General features: G+C 38.8%; 1 protein-coding gene across 2 annotated transcripts; it reads left to right on the plus strand.

The window, feature by feature from the left end:
• Positions 1–1,247: 1,247 nt before the first annotated feature.
• On the plus strand, positions 1,248–15,985 carry LOC105049340 (zinc finger CCCH domain-containing protein 40). 2 transcript variants are annotated; one of them, XR_003801421.2, is made up of 5 exons: positions 1,248–1,382; positions 2,958–3,227; positions 13,324–13,547; positions 14,632–15,528; positions 15,646–15,985. XR_003801421.2 is itself a non-coding variant. In XM_073260443.1 (5 exons), the coding sequence occupies exons 1-5, from the start codon at positions 1,278–1,280 to the stop codon at positions 15,705–15,707; spliced, it is 1,467 nt and encodes a 488-aa protein (XP_073116544.1). In that variant the 5' UTR covers positions 1,248–1,277; the 3' UTR covers positions 15,708–15,985. The 2 variants fall into 2 exon arrangements, 1 of the variants encoding a protein (XP_073116544.1); XM_073260443.1 differs by having other exon boundaries at positions 14,632–15,437.
• Positions 15,986–16,849: the final 864 nt, after the last annotated feature.

The following is a 16,849-nucleotide window of genomic DNA, read 5'->3' on the forward strand; positions in this document are numbered from 1 at the left end:
CCGTGGTTTGGGATGGCATCACGGGCTTCAAATGGCGGGCGGCGGCGGAGCTTGGCATTCCAGACGTTACATTCTGGATTGCCAGCACCTGTGGTTTGATGGGCTACCTCCATTACCTGCGGCTCATTGACAAGGGTTGGCGAATAACATATGCAAGCATGGAATAGATTGCCTTGTGATAGAAAGACGTTTTTATCCATATTCCAGATGCATGCCATTGGAAAGTGTCAGCGAATAGATAATTATTGTCAAAACTCCACAACTGATCAGAAGTGAAGGGTTCTTCAATTGCCTGTGATTTTTGTCGATGTCAAGTGGTTCAATACTCTTGTAAATTGCTTTATAATCAATTATTGTTTTAGAGTGTACGTAGATTGGAACCACCTACACATGCAATGAACCACACATATGTAGCCCTGAGTTTATGGACCTTAATTGGCTGTTTGCTTCGGTACCCGCTCAAAACTAATGCCGTGCAAGTGGCTCTTAGCCCATGTACATATACATGAATGTCCAACAATAAATCCCTAAATAGACAAATAATGTTGTGTCGATGTATAATGAGATAGCAATATATTCACATTTAAGCATGTCTAATATAGTTGAGAGCCGGAATCCTTCATGGTGCATGTTTTGCACTACAAGAGACTGTATTGTCCAGATAGCCACCGTGTCATCTATTTTAAAAATGGATAGCTATTAAACTCATTCCAGACATATTTTGTTTGGTACTAGGTACGGCCACTCAAACTCTCGGGACAAGCAATGATAGATGGATGACATGATCGATATCCAAAGATTAACAGCTTTTTATGGTGCAAAATATATACCGCAGAAGATCCAAACTCCTATAATTGCAACTATAGAAGAGAGGCACAAACAAAATGGACCAACCAAGGGCATGATTATTATCCCTGAGAAATACTTTGTGCACTATGGGTGGAGCAGCACGCGCACTGCCAGCGATGATTGGCCCATGTATGGGGCCGAAAGAAAAAAAAAAAAAAAATTTCAGATACTGCATCCTCGCTTCATGCATGAGTCAGTCACCACAGGCGGTGCACGCGGTGTGCACCACCTGCAGTGCACAAAGCATTTCTCTATTGTCCCTAAGCGAGAGAGAGGGAGAAGTAAAATCTAAAAATGACATGAACGTTAGGCCCAATGTCTGGACCCGAGGCCTGTTGGGCCATCCGACAGCCCATAATAGGATATCATATAAGAGGGACAACTGGTGGATCCCTCTCTCTCTTTCTTCTGTTCTTCCGTCGTCGGGAATGGCGCATCGGTTGCTTAGAGACGCGCAGGCCGACGGATGGGAGCGCTCCGACTTCCCCATCATCTGCGAATCGTGCCTCGGTGACAACCCCTATGTTCGAATGGTACGCCTTCTTCCATCTCATCTTCTCTTCATTTTCTTTTTGTCCCTAACTCTCTTCCTTCGTTCGAAAGAGGATCCGAAAGAGCTTATCGTTATAAACCCTAGCCATGGATGCGAAAGGAGCAGGAGCCTGTCTTTCTGGATTCTATCTTTGGTTGGTTTATAGGCAGGCGATAGAAAGCTTGCAATTAGGTATAGAGGAGGCGTGGGAGGATTAGGAAATCTGAGTCTCGACTAAACCGAGTTTGTTCCATATTTTTTATTAAATAAAGATCAGATCTTTGATCTGTTAGATTTGTGATCGATAGAGAAGTACACCAGCGGAAACCCTAGGAATTTCCGGACAAAGGAACAGAAACCGTATATCGATTCGTTTGATTTTTATGCCAATATAGTTGTTTGTGCTCAGGTTTGGTTTTCTTTTGGCGCTTAGAAATGATTTCTATTAATTATGTCAGGAAAAGTGAACGCTTTGAACGATTTGGTTCCTGGATTACGATCCTTGGTCTGGTAAAACTGAGTATTAAAGTCATCCTTTTCCTTTCTTAGATCAGACTGAAATCTGCTCAAGGTTTTCAATAGGATTGTCGATTGCGATAGAAGCTCTTTCTACCAGTGTCTTTGCCTGCAAAGGTTAAAACTACCTGAAACCCTAATCATACATGGGGATTTTTTTAAATTAAATGTTCAAGTTTCTGCATAGATTTGGTTACCTTTAAGCTGTCCAGAATTTTTTTAGTCAGAGTAATATTGGACTAAGTTGACTTTTTGTATCTGAAGTTGCATGTCTCGACAAATGTAGTGTCTAAGTGTATTAGATCTTTTTCTTTTTCTTTCCTTATATGAGGATCAAATTTTCTGGGAGAGTTTTCCAATTGGAATAGTGATGAAGGGGTCTAGGTAATAGTAGGTCTCACCAAACATAACGCCTAAGTATACTTGATCTTTTTCTTTTTCTTTCTTCATATGAAGTTCAAATTTTCTGGGAGAGTTTTCCAATTGGAATGGTGCTAAAGGGGCTTAGGTACTTGTGATGTGTGCTTTTCATGGGGAAAAGAGAGGCAAGGCCTAAATTAACAGAATTAACAGAAGCAGTCATCTTATTAAGTTCTGTATTCATCAAATGTTTTATTTCTTCCTAGCTTTAGGTTTTCTTTAAAGACTGAAAGAGTGAAGAGTTGGTTTTCACTAATTAGAGTAGCAAAGACATTTGGTTTGCAAACCCTGATCTGATTAAACTCAGCAGTTTGCCCTTTTATTTCTGTTAAAATTCAACCTTTAGAAAAGTTGTCGTCATAGGATTGCAATCCTTTGACAAGTACTTGAACATGGCTTTGACTTCTTTTAATGTTCAAAACTGGTTTGGGTTTTAGTGAGATAATCGTAATTGTAGCTTCCTGCATGTGCAAATTGCATGCACATGGTTTGGTCTATGAATGTTATATTCTTGGTGGTGATGGCTTTTGTTTCATATGCCATGTTCTTGTGTCCTTGTCCTTTGTTTCATATCCTGAGTTAAAATTTTGTTATGGTAGTGGGCGATGACTTTCCTGTTATCTCTGCTTGGATTGCACAGACAAGGGCAGATTATGACAAGGAGTGTAAGATCTGCACACGGCCATTTACAGTCTTCAGGTGGAGACCGGGACGTGATGCAAGATACAAAAAGACAGAGATCTGCCAGACATGCTGTAAGCTGAAAAATGTGTGCCAGGTCTGCCTCCTGGATCTTGACTATGGGTTGCCTGTTCAGGTTCGGGACACTGCCTTGTCGATCAATTCCAATGATGCAATCCCAAAGAGCGACGTGAATAGGGAGTACTTTGCAGAAGAGCATGACCGCAGGGTGTGTTGGTGAACAGCCTGTACTTATTTCTTATTCTAATTTGCTTTTTAACTTTATTCTTTTTACTAGCATCACATTCTTGTGCATCATTTTACTGTTAAAGAGGTACTTTTTTTTTTTTGTCCATTTTAATTTGTGGTCATTTCTTACTCCTTGTTTTGCCAGGGTATTTAGTGTAGCTTTTTTTGTTTGTATTTGTTTTTCTTGTATCAGTGCATCTCAAGAGGGACCTAGTAGGTGTTGAATATGATAGGTGTTTTCACGGATATGCAACAGAGTTTAATTGGACTTTTTTTTTCAAAAAAAAAATTGATTGAGGTCTGTAGGTAGGACTTAATCAGCTAAAATGAAAATTTTGGTACTTAAAAAAGCAGATTGTAAAAGACTTAACTATTGTATTGAATTTTAGATTTTTTCCCCCTATCTTCTGTGCTAGACTAAGAATTCCTTTTCTGGATTCAGGGGTTATATTCTCTAAAACAGAATGTGGATCAATTGTTTTTTTTTTTTCAGTTCATTAATGGGATTAGTTGATAAAGCAATTTTGTCTTTAGTTTAATGGTCTCCATGACAAGCAGCTTTAACTTAAGTGACTCCAGATTGGTGCTTTGGGAATAATCGCATGATGAAAGTGATTTTCAATCAATGCAAGCATCACTAGTCTCAAATATTTGCTCCATGTTCTTTACAAACAAGCACATTATGATCAATGGTGCATGTAATTTTATGGATCGTGAAAGTGTGATAGACAATGAAGTCTAAACTTTTTCTCTTTTGAAAGATTAAGATGAAACTTTTAGAATACTATGGATCATTGGGAAAGGATATTTTTGACGGGTTTGGCTTAAAGTAAGCTTGTATGCACCTCCTATGGAAGTGAATCAGAGCATTACGGAACCCACTAATTTATATCTAAATCCTGATATACTCAACTTGTTGAGAAAAGCCAAGAAAACTTGCGAGTTTGCTAAAGAATCCTGAAAATCAATCACCATTTTCAGAATTATTTTATGTGCTGGTCAAGAAACAATCTTTTGTCTTTCATGCTTGTGTTGAGGTAATTTTGAGAAGTCCTGAAGTATGAGGATAGTAGCTCGAACTAATACTCGAGGATTGTTTTTCTGAAAATCAAGGTAGTCTCCAAAGTGTAAAAATTTGCTAAAGAAGGGGGCATCTAAGAGCACATTACTTGTAGTCCTAGTTCTTGGAAATTCTAACACTGTGAACCTATGATTATGAAATAGAATTGCACGAATTCTATAAATTTCTGGAGTATCATAGCATGTGCTAATGTAATTTAGATGTTTATTGATCTTCCAAAGATAGCGAAACGAAACTATAGAAGAAAAATGGAATGTAGAAGAATAAAGGGAAGGGTCTTGATATGAGATTTTGACTGCTGTTGGTGTTGTCAGAATTCTATGTCTGAAGTTTTAAAGCTTTTACTAAAGAGTACCCTCTAGGATGGAGCAAAACTTCTTGATTGGAAGTCAAAATAATCCTAGCTTTCTTGACTTGAAAGTTTGAGGGTCTTTCTGAAAGGTCTGTTAAATGGCTGAGTTTGCCATGAAAACTTGAATCCACACCAAAATGGTGAAATTTAGAATTTGGTAATTAGATCTTGGCTCCACTTAAAATTGGCCATTGCTGGGCTAGTCCTGGCACCTGAAACAGATGGACATGGTACTTTTCTAGTTTTTCTTATTATGCCAATTAAAGTGCCTTTTAAGTCTTTTATTTGTTCAAGCATGTCCAGGCATGTGTCATGTCAGCCATTTGCCAGCGCACCTTGTGTACAAACACTTAATCCTTTCCTAGGACCAGCATTAGACCATCATAAATGTTCCTGCTTTTCGTTCATTTTTTTTTTAAAGATAATGTTTGGGGTGGTGGGGGAGATGGGTGTACTCATAACTATTTCAGCACTTGTTAATATGTTGACCACAACTTTTGTTGTTTGGGTTCTAAGTGGGATATTAAAAGCATTAGAAAGCTTATTGTGTGTTCGAATGTTATAGGCCTTTTCTCCAAATTCAACATAGACTTTTTTCTTATAAGCATGCTTATTGTTGATAAGTGGATCGGGTATTGCATCTGTTTTGATTATCTTGTTTTGATGATAACATCTCTCATTTTCTTATACCTCAAGATTGCTATGAATTAATTAGCATAATATCCTTTTGTTATACCTTATCTTAATTTATGATGGTCCTTTTATTGAGAACTTTCTCATATTACAAAACTATTTGGTGTGAAATTAAGTTGCTCTTAGACCTAGCATGAATGATTTCCTTATTCAACCATAATGCCTTTTGTCTGAGTAATGCTTGTGTTTTCAAATGCTACAAGTAATATGATGGTAGCTCCACCATGCTTCTCTTGTATGGAGAATTGTTTGAGGTTACTTTCGCTGTTCCTGGACTCCTGAAAAATAATGAAGAATAATGATTTTGGGTGTTGGATATCCTCAATGCCCGTATTTTGCATTCAAAATATAGGGAAATCCTGGGTCTTGTGGTTTATCTTTATGTACCATAATCCTGTGTTATGTGGTTATCTTTATGAATAATATGCATAATAAACTATGAACATTCATGATGAGTATCAAAACTAGGAGTTTGTTATGATTTTTTGAAGGTAAGGATATTCTTAGGCTAAGAAGGAAAGTTGTTGCTTGGATGGGGATGTATAGTTGTAATTCTCCAGATCATACATTTAAACCTTTATCTTTGGTGATTTTGTCTATAATCAAGTCATAAAAGTCTTCTCTTGGACTAATAGAAAGATATCTAATGACAATCCCTATGTGCCTTTATGATCAAAGTTTTAAATATCAGGATTGACCCTTATTATGTTTTCCCCATCGCAATGGTGTGGTATCAATACAATACCAACTGTTAGTATGGCCTGAACCTGAAAACATCAAAAAGAATAAAACAACTGCTGGAACCAACCGGTGTGTTCAGTGTTGAGTATGGACTGGTACAGCTGGTACATAATTGGTGCCAGGTGCCGGTTCTATATCAGAATGGTGCATTACTAATGTACCATCCCATTTTGGCGGTTCTTGAATCCATGTTCTCGGTCATTCCTAAAGATCTCTAATTAGGGAATATGCCATGTATTAATGAAAGATAATGATGGTTGCGTGTAGCACCATTGCTGGTGGAAGTTGCTTATCCTTATTACTTTCTCCAGTAGATTCTAAGATTATATCCCATGCTTAACCAAAAAACTACCACAGGCATGTAATCCAAAACATTAGAACTTTATTCATCATCACAAACTACACTTGACTCTAATTTTTATCCCCCATAGTAAAATCCATCTTCTTGATTAAGCTTGTGATGCAGAACCAAGACAAAAGAAAAAGAGGAAGTAGATGGTTGGCAGGGCAAAGATAAGAGAAGAAATTTAGGAGGAGCACTTAGAGAAGATAAAAAACTCTGCAAAATACTTCAATTCTCAATCATTGATAACATGCTAATAATGCCTTACAAGCCTATATTCATAGGCTTATAATTCCACAGCTGGAAAGTAGTAAAATTAAGCAATACATCTTAACAAAATAAAAAAATATATAAAAAAATTCTATAAATAAGAAAAATCAAAGCAAATCAAATCAGCAAACTAAGAAAATTCTAACCAAATCATAATTTCAAATCAAATCAGCAATTTGAGAAAATTCTACTCAAATCAGAACTTCAAATCGAATCACCAATATAAGAAAATCTTAACCAAATCAAAATTTCAAATCAAATCAGCAATTTAAGAAAATCCTAATCAAATCAGGATTTGCACCCATGCTTAGTGTAAACGCATAAGGGCGGCTTAGGATTTTCATCATTTCTCTCCGGTTGAAGAGAACTCGACTTCGGTGAATTATGATGCTAGTATGACTCCAAAAGATCATGATCGAGATGACGAAACTCCTCTTCAGTAATCCAAGTAACGTCAAAGATAGGACGTCCCTTCCAGTGCATCAAGTAGTGTTGGAATCCACCATATGTTGAATCCACAATCTCATCCTCCATGACACCCTCAATCTGCTCTCGAGTTGACTGATGAACTGGCAGAAGCTCAGGGATAGGCACAAAAAAAGTCCGACTTCTATCTATAGGAATACTTGCAGATACTTTGGATGGCTCGAAAGTACCTCGATAAGGAAACAAATCCTTCACATTAAAAATAGAACTAATAGTCGTATCAAAAGGTAACTCAAGCAAATAAGCATTAAGTTCCAATTTATGAATGATATGAAAAAGTTCGGAAGCTCTAGCATGCAATTTCTTGAAAGAATGTTTGAGATAAAGCTCAAGATACATGCACACCATTACATAATCATCCTCATTAAAATCCTAATTTCTGTGGTGAACATCAATAGCAAGTTTAGAAGTTTCATTATTCATTGCAATCTTACGTCTGATTTCAGCATGAAGACCTCGAATATGGTGAGCAAAGGATTCTGTAGATTTAGAATGATAAAAATCATAGGGTAAGGGCACAAGGTCAATGGGCTAGTGAGGGGCTAAATCATGGATAATCTGAAAAAGCAACTTATCAATGAATCTATTAACAGAGTTATTATAGGCAAACTCAACAATAAGTAACAATAAGTCTCATTTTTTTTATTTTTCTCCCACAAGGCATCTAAGCAAATGTCCTAGACTACGATTAACAACCTCAATCTGTCCATCAGTCTGAGAATGGAAAGCAGATGAAAACTTTAAAGTTATCTCAAACAACTAAAGTGTCTTCCAAAAACAACTTACAAACTTGACATCCTTATCAAATACTATAGGAGAAGGTAAGCCATTGGGTCAAACATGGAAGAACAGTTTGGCCATGTGTCAAGCATCAGTTGTCTTCGTATAAGATATGAAATGGGCCATTTTAGAAAATCTATTCACAACAACTAAGATGAAATCATGACCTCTAGCAGTCCTAGGCAATCCGAGAATAAAGTCCATGCTAAGGTCTTGCCAAGGTGTGTGGAATAGACAATGGTGTATACGAACCAATGTTTCTTTTCTTAGCCTTAGCTAACTGACAAGTGCGACATTGGGACACAATCCGAGCAACATCTTTCTTTAAAGAGGACCAATAAAATTGGTCCTCTAACATGGCTACCAAAGCTAAAACAACGTCTGACTTTGTCCTCTTTCTCAAATTTTCTATGAGTTAGAAGATGGAGGCATTTCTTTTCAACTCACTGAGAAGAGGAAGAATTCAAAGCATGTGCATTAGAAGAACTCAAATTATGCGAAGAGCTATTGGATATGGTTGCCGAAGCCATCTTCTTATCCAACTCAGAGGATTTGGTTGCCGAAGCCGTATGGTTTTGTCTTTAAACCTCAACACAAGTGATGTCTCGCGTATAATGAGTGACATTTAGATCATATAATCAAGATCAACCTAACAAAACATGGGATACATCCATAGGAAGAACATCACATCAAATTTTATCCGAGTAATCAACCATCTATAGAGAAACTAAACATCGCTCGGTAACTAGCAAGTCTGGTCAACCCATGCCACTCGGAATGGTTGGAGATATGGTTCAGGCTGCAACTTCAACTTTCTAAGAATTGACTTTGAAACTATATTCATACAACTTCATCAATGATGACCTTGCACACTACATCTCTACATTTCACATAAGTGTGAAAAATATAAGTGCGCTTCCATTCATTGGTGCTTCTTGAGGCAGACAAAATACATCTCACGATCTCACAAAATTTATCATCATTGTCTTGTCCTTCATTGTCGTCCTTGTATTCGGAGACATGCTTCTCAACCTCAAAATCCTGGATGTCATCCTCAGTTGGCAGATTTTCAGTATCATGGTTTAAAGCCAAAGTACGATGAGGAGATCGGGCTGTGATATGACCCTTATCGTGACAGTTATGGCACTCAATATCAGAGATATTATGGCGAGGGTTGGTAATACTAGCATCTCTACCTGGATATGCTGAGGTCCTCTGAGGTAGACTGTTATTTCCCCTAGAAGCAATGGGGCTAGGGAAAGTACTAGTGATGCTAAATTGAGATGACTCCCCGGCTTAGGAAGTTGTGCACCTCTGAGTGGATATTTTGTAAAATTTCTTAATCTCTAAGATTTTATGATAGGCCATCTCAAGAGAATCAGGAGAATAGAGACTAACCTCTCTTTTAATTTTTAGCCTTAATCTAGTGATAAATTAAGTGACCAACATCCATGGTTGCTCATCGATATCACATCTGGTGAGTAGCTCCTCAAACTTAGATAAGTATTCAATCACACTAGAAGATAGTTATCTAAGTGTGAGTATTTGTTCCATCAGTTGAGCCCTATAATATGTGAGTATGATGTATCTCTTAATCTCTTTTTCATTTCAACCCACGAGTCTATAGGATCTCATCCTAGAAATACTAGGTTCATCTGCACTCTATGTGAATACCTCTTGGTAGAGCAAGCAAGCTTCATTTTGGCAAAGTGAGCTTGCTAACTATCGGTCATATCATACCACTCAAAGAAATCCTCCATATTTGCTAACCAGTCTAAAGCAGATATTGGGATCTAGTTTGCCATCAAAACTTGAGGCCTCAACCTTTATCCTCTTAGTGATATCTTCTGAATTATTAGGATAATATCCCTATTGGTTGTGGTGGTATCAAGGAGGGGAGTGCTTTTGCAGTCTCTCATGATTTCCATCATGGTGCCTAACATGAAAATTTCGAAGCCTGAGGTAGTCTCTTAGGTCATCCTCTAGATAAGGTTCCTCCTCTTCTATATGTCCTAACTCAGTTGGGAGTCCTCTATGATAAACAACTTGAGGTGGATTTGCAGCAGGGGCAAATCTTCTTCCAATGTGTGGTGCTCTACCTCTCCTAGCAATTGGAGTCCTAACATGGTGCAATGAAGGAACGACGGGAGTAGATAGCAATCCTGGATTAGCATCTGAAGTCCCTATGAGGTTATGTTTGTTACTTATGCTACCAACATGCTCAACATTGGGGAAAATTGGAGAGTTACCCTCCAAATGACGTTTACCTAAAGCAACTTATAATTGGGAAAACTATTTAATCATCTCTTCTCGAAATTGGTCCATGATTGTTTGGGAAGTATCGACTTTATATTCAAGGGTGTCGACCCACTTGTCCAATGCATCTTGAGCGTTGGAGAGGTCTCGAATGGTCATGGTGATTTCAATCTCAATAATATATGGTTTGAGAAGTTTGGGTAAAAAGATAAAGGCTGGATTTTGGACTCAAATTGCAACGAATAATAATTCATCAACTGTTATGTTGTTCTTACAAAAAAATCACGAACTTAATGACTGCAACTATATGAAGTGATATGCGATTTTTTTTTTTTGGCAAACAAGTAGAACGAAGAAATCCTAAAAATCTAAGTGAATATGGTGCAAGCAAGTAGGATTTTGAATAAAAGGAGAGACAAATAGGCTTTAATTCAAGGTATACTGAACCGATACTGCCGGCCGTATCGGTCGGCCGACAGTATGGTTCGGTACGATTTCATACCATATCGAACCGACGAAGGCAAGCGGATCCGAATCGGAAGAAGAAAAAGAGAAAAAGAGAGAGAAATAGAGAGAGAGGAGGAAGAAAGAGAAAGGAGGGGAAGGAGTCGGCGGGGCCGCCGGATGGCCTTCGAGTGGTCGTCGGAGGGCACAGTCCGCGTGCACGGCCGCAGTCGGCCACCGTCGGCCTCCGGTGGCTCCCACCTCCCTCCCTCTCTTTCTCTCTCTCTTTCTCACTTTTTCTCTTTTTTTTGTACCGCCAGTATACCGAATTTACCGGCCGAATCGTGCCGGTTCTTCGTCGGTCCGATACGATACGGGGTGTACCCGCCGGTTCGGCACGGTATGGCAAACACTGCTTTAATGGTTTATTTGGACCCCTTTGCAATTTGCTAGTTTACCAATTAATATGAAATTAGTCACAGATCTCAAATACAGAGAAAGTGTACCTTGCATAAGAGTTTCAAGGAACCAAAAGTGCATACTTGAAACATATTCTCTTTTTTTTTTTTTTTGTCGATCGAATTCAGATCTACAGCCTTAAACTGGGTTGGATCCGGATCTGGTTATGAGTATAGATCTGAATCTGAGTTCGGGCAGCTTAAGGAGCAATGGTGGCAGCAGAGAGGGAAGAGAGTGGGCCTTTCGGATGCAACGAGGGTCGGAGAACAGTGATACATCAACAATCAGTGGAGGCTTGGATTCTAGCAATGAAGGAATGATGGATACCTTCTGAAATTGATGATGGCGATGGCAAGGGCTTTCAACAATTTTAGTGGTGGTAAGAGCTCTGGAGTTCTGTGGCAGCGTTGGTGGTGAGCTGTTTATGTGGAGCAAACAATGCCTGTGGATTACAGTTTGGCTCTGATATCAGTTGATGCAAAACCAAGACAGAAGAAAAAGAGGAAGTAGATAGATGGCAGAGCAAAGATAAGAGAAGAAATTTAGGAGCACTCAGAGAAGATAGACATAAAATTTTATAAAATACTTCAATTCTTATTCATTTATAACATGCTAATGATGCCTTACAAGCCCATATTTATAGGTTTATAATTTCACAGCTGGAAAGTAGCAAAATTAAGCAACACATATTAACAAAATAAGGAAATACATATAGAATCTTGTAAATAAAGAAATCAAAGCAAATCAAATCAAAGAAATCAAAAAAATCAAAGCAAATCAAATCAGCAAACAAAGAAAATCCTAACTAAATTAGGATTTCATATCAAATCAGCAATTTGAGGAAATGCATAAGGGTGGCTTAGGATTTCCATCAGCTTGCATTGGTAACTGTTGTCTATGGTAGCTGTGGCATTTTATAAAGTGTTTTTTTTTATTTTTTTAAAAAATTTGGGTACCAAAGAGCAGAGGAAGGGGCCCCCTTGGGGTGGTTTAGATAGCTGGTGGATTCTGATGTTGTTTTCTTTTTAATTTGGAGCACATATTTCTTGTGATTTATTGACAGTCAGCTTGCTTTCTTAACGTTTCTTTGATGAATGCCTGTATTGGTGGCATGATATATGAATTTTTGGTGGGGTAAAAAAGACAGCATCTGATGGAAAATCTGACCATGGGATTTAGTTCTACAGCAGTCTTTTCAGTTACTTGCTTTGAGTGTTGACACTCCTGCATCAATAAGTACTCAGAGCTGTCAGGGAAAAGACCCTTTTTCTCAAGTGAAAATATGGGAGCCATTATTGTCTTGTATCATAATCCATCACCATTTGTCTTATTTTATACTCCACACACAACCTTTACTTAAATACCATATCATGGTAATTCATACTTTTTATTATCACACCAAGAATTGATGAATCCACCACTGCCACTGAGTATGGTCACAAATCAAAGATTTAAATTTGTACAACCGTTCGTATTTTAGAAATGCTATCTCTAAGATACTTTCTTCTCATCCATTTCACATAAGGTTTTGTGGCTTCAAAATCAAATTTCATCCACTTGCTGGTCACCTATTTGTACAATTATTGATATGATTAGCCTGCCTGGTGGCTTCCTGATTCATCTTTCCTTGCTAGCCACTTCATTATCTAAGCCAGTTGATACCTAACCATTATTTTTAAGGCAGGACTTCGAAACTCTTTAGCTGTTGCTCCTCCATGCGGGAGCAGAGATACATTCTGATGGCACAATACCTTGATCAATGATTTCATGTATTATATTCTACTTGTAATCACACTGAAATTTTCCAGTTGCCCGGATCAATTCAACAATCACACCACCACATGTCCACCCCCATCTATATAATTTTCCATGTGGAGAGACTTACATTTTTCTAGGACTGTGCTTGTGATAGATGTGAGGTGTGACCATGTGGCTGCTGGATGGGACTAGAATGCAGGAACATACCTGAGTTCAATTTGTAACTGAGCTGGTGTCTATGACCTTATCCTGGGAATTTAAAAAAAAAAAAATCAACCACATTAACTGGTAATTTGTACAATATACAGCTTTAATATATGCTTGCTTTTAAAGCATCTGATTGGAGTGTTCTCTCTCCTTTTTCATTCTTCTGCAGCAAATGTGCATCTATTGACATATCACCTCCTTTGCAGGCTAGAGCTGGCATTGATTATGAGTCTTCATATGGAAAGGTGCGTCCAAATGACACCATTTTAAAGCTTCAAAGGACAACACCGTATTACAAAAGGAATCGCGCACATGTCTGTAGCTTTTATGCGCGTGGTGAATGCACACGTGGTGCTGAATGTCCGTATCGGCATGAGATGCCTGTTACTGGGGAGTTATCCCAGCAGAACATAAAAGATCGGTATTATGGGTATGTATGACAGCTGATCATCACCTTTTTTTTGGGATTTAGGCTTACTTCAGTACACAGAAGGGAAGAAAAAACTACATGGAATCAATAGGTTGCATATAAACCTCTTGGCTTGTGCTAGTAGCTTGATCTTAGTTGCGTTCTCTCAATGGGTGCGTCGGAATCTTCATTAAGCTGCTGGCACAAATCATTAAGGTTATCTGTCATGTTTTAGTGTCTGCTGAAAAGCTTACATTTTGATCAATGGAACTGCTGTGCTAACTCACACCCTAGGAATAGTGGATCCTGTTTAAGATGGTATGCAAAACTTGAGTATTTGCTTATAATCAAATTTTTGCATTAGAGGGCTTTTACAACCATCCTCCTGAGTAAAAAAAGGGTTCAAACCCTGGAATAAGCCCTCGAATGAAGTATTTATATTAATATATTGAAATCTTTAAGTTCCTTATATTTGATTGAGATCATATGCGCATGCCAATGATACAGCACAAATGAATGAGCTTGAGTGCAGCGAAATTGTTTGATGCTAGCTAGCTTTTAGAATCATTTTACCCTGATGATTGTGATGATATGAGGTGTTACATTTGGCCAGAATGTTGGTTGCTCATTGACCAAATCATGCAAGTCCAGCGGTTCTTAAATTTCTGCAGCCCATTTTTGAGAAGACCTCCTCAGCCCAATAAAGGATAACTGATTTAGGAATAGTGGTGTCAATCAGAAATTGGCAATTGTCTTCCTGAGCTGTTCATGAAAAAATCTGGATCATGGGGGACGTTGATGAACTATCAATATTGATGAAGCTCTAATGAGCTGGTCATTCCCTTATTGCCGCTATTAGGTTTTGGGTTTATGGATAGTGTTCTAACAGGCTAGATATGATTGAGGTAACACTGACTCAACAAATATCTAATATCAGCATCTGAATCTAGATTTCAATGCATTTCAGTCTGCAGGTCTTGTGCATCTCTTCACTCTGATCATTCTTAATTATCTGGTTGTGAATACTTTGTAATTTTTCTTTATTGTGATTTTTTTTCCTTTTGAAGTGCTGTTCTCTCATGATAATGGCATCTCTTGTTTGTAGAGTGAATGACCCAGTCGCTCTGAAGCTCTTAAGCAAGGCAGGTGAGATGCCATCTCTGACTCCCCCAGATGATGAGAGCATTAGGACACTGTACGTTGGGGGCCTTGATGCCCGAATCACCGAGCAGGATCTGAGGGATCACTTCTATGCCCATGGTGAGATTGAGTCGATCAGGATGGTGCTCCAAAGAGCTTGTGCCTTTGTGACGTACACAACAAGAGAAGGAGCAGAGAAGGCTGCAGAGGAGCTAGCCAACAAGCTTGTTATTAAAGGAATGCGTCTGAAGCTGATGTGGGGAAGGCCACAGGCCTCCAAACCAGAGGGCGAGGTACCAGATGATGAGGCTGCAAGGCAAGGGCTCATGGCACATGGAGGGATGCTTCCAAGGGCTGTTATATCCCAGCAACAAAGCAACCAGCAGCCTCAACCACCAGGCACACAGGACCAACAGCAGCCACCACTGCACTACTTCAACATTCCAGCGCCACCCCCAGCGGAACGAACCTTCTACCCCTCGATGGATCCTCAGAGAATGGGTGCTGTAGTACCGTCCCAGGAATCTAGTGATGGCAAAGGGGGTTCAGACAAGCAGCCAGCACAGCAGCAGGGACTGCTGCGAGCACCAAATAGCTCAGGGCAAGCATTCCCTGTTTTGCCGCCACATCTTCAGGGCCAGTACCCACAGTATTATGCACCATTTGGGTACATGGCCCCACCATATCAGCAGCAGTATCCTCCTTACCAGTCAATGATGGCTCCACCCCCACCTCCGCCTGCACCTCCTGCAGTGCAGCAGTACCCTCCAGGTGCACCTGCATCGTCTTCTCAGAGTTGAGATCGTTTTTGAGTGTATTTCTCCTTTTAGATTCATCTGCTCTTTGCTACCCATTGAATCAGGTTTGCTACATTAGTCAATTAATATGTGGATGATAAAAATTTAAATTCTGGCCGTTTCTCTATGACATGATTGAAATCCGGCGATGATGTTGTATGCTGTTTATCTTTGCTGTCCAGAGATATTGTTGCCAGGCAATCAGAAGGAGCTTTCCACCGTGAGAGCAAAAATTCCTGTTTGATGTGCCGTAGCTCGAAGAGCATGCAGCCGAACCATGTTGCAATTGCCCCCGAATTCCAAGCCGATTGTGCCAAATGCGGTGGATGTTCAGGGTTTGGATTTTCAAGATAACAGGTTTCTGAAACGGTAAAATCCTTGTCTTTCGATTCGTGCTTGCAGAGCCCGTCCAGGTTTTACAGGTCATTTGTGATGGCAGGATGGAATTCATCTGTATCAGTTTGATACCACTTTGAAGGATAGTTTTAGAGATTCTTCTATTGTTAGATTATACTTCGTGCCCATCCTCTTAAAAAAAAAAAAAATGGAAAAGGAAGATTACGCTGACCTCACTGGGGGTGCGGGCTAACTATGGATTCTCACCTAACATTTCAGAAATATGCCTTCCACTGTTTAACCCATAACTTTCTACGCTTATCTTTCTATCAAATAGGTTGATGGACTCATCACTTTTCTACCTATTTCAAGTCTTAAAATATCTTTACTGATTTTAGACAAGATTAAAAGGATTGAAGTATCCCAATTTAGCTAACTTTAGTCCATCTAAATTAAGCGGGTCTTTTTAACCTTGCCTCAAATCAGCTAAGGTATTTTAAAACCTAAGAAGGTTAGACGGTGATGGTGTCGGTGAGGTTGGTTTATTTATTTAACATGTATTGTGCACGTAGCTAAAGTTAGGTAGTGGAATATGTACTTTTCAAATATAAAGAAGGCAAAGTATAATCTGACCTATTAATTCAATTGACATTTGATCTGTCATAAATGGATTTAAGTATGAGCTAAATATGTTTGAATCATAAATAAGTCGATCCATTTAATCTATTTAATATTTAGATTTAGTTTAAATTTTAGATGTCTCATCTGTTTGATCTATTTAGTCCATTTAATGTTCAGATTAGATTAGATCAGATAACTTGTTGACTTGTATACTATTTAAATTTTAAATGGGTTGGGTGCTTGGATTTGGGTTATTGTGGCATTACTTTCATTTAAAATTTAAATAGGCATCCGGTCCCAATTCTCCTGAGTTCCACTTTGGCTATCTCGATTAGTTAGCTCCTACGATTGATGCCATGTCGCCCTCTTTGCCTTTTTCTCATCCACCCTATTCCATCACGATTTATGGCAGCCATTCTCCTCATCCTC

The sequence above is a fragment of the Elaeis guineensis genome, chromosome 7, assembly GCF_000442705.2.
Source record: "Elaeis guineensis isolate ETL-2024a chromosome 7, EG11, whole genome shotgun sequence".
In the NCBI taxonomy this organism is placed as follows: domain Eukaryota; kingdom Viridiplantae; phylum Streptophyta; class Magnoliopsida; order Arecales; family Arecaceae; genus Elaeis; species Elaeis guineensis.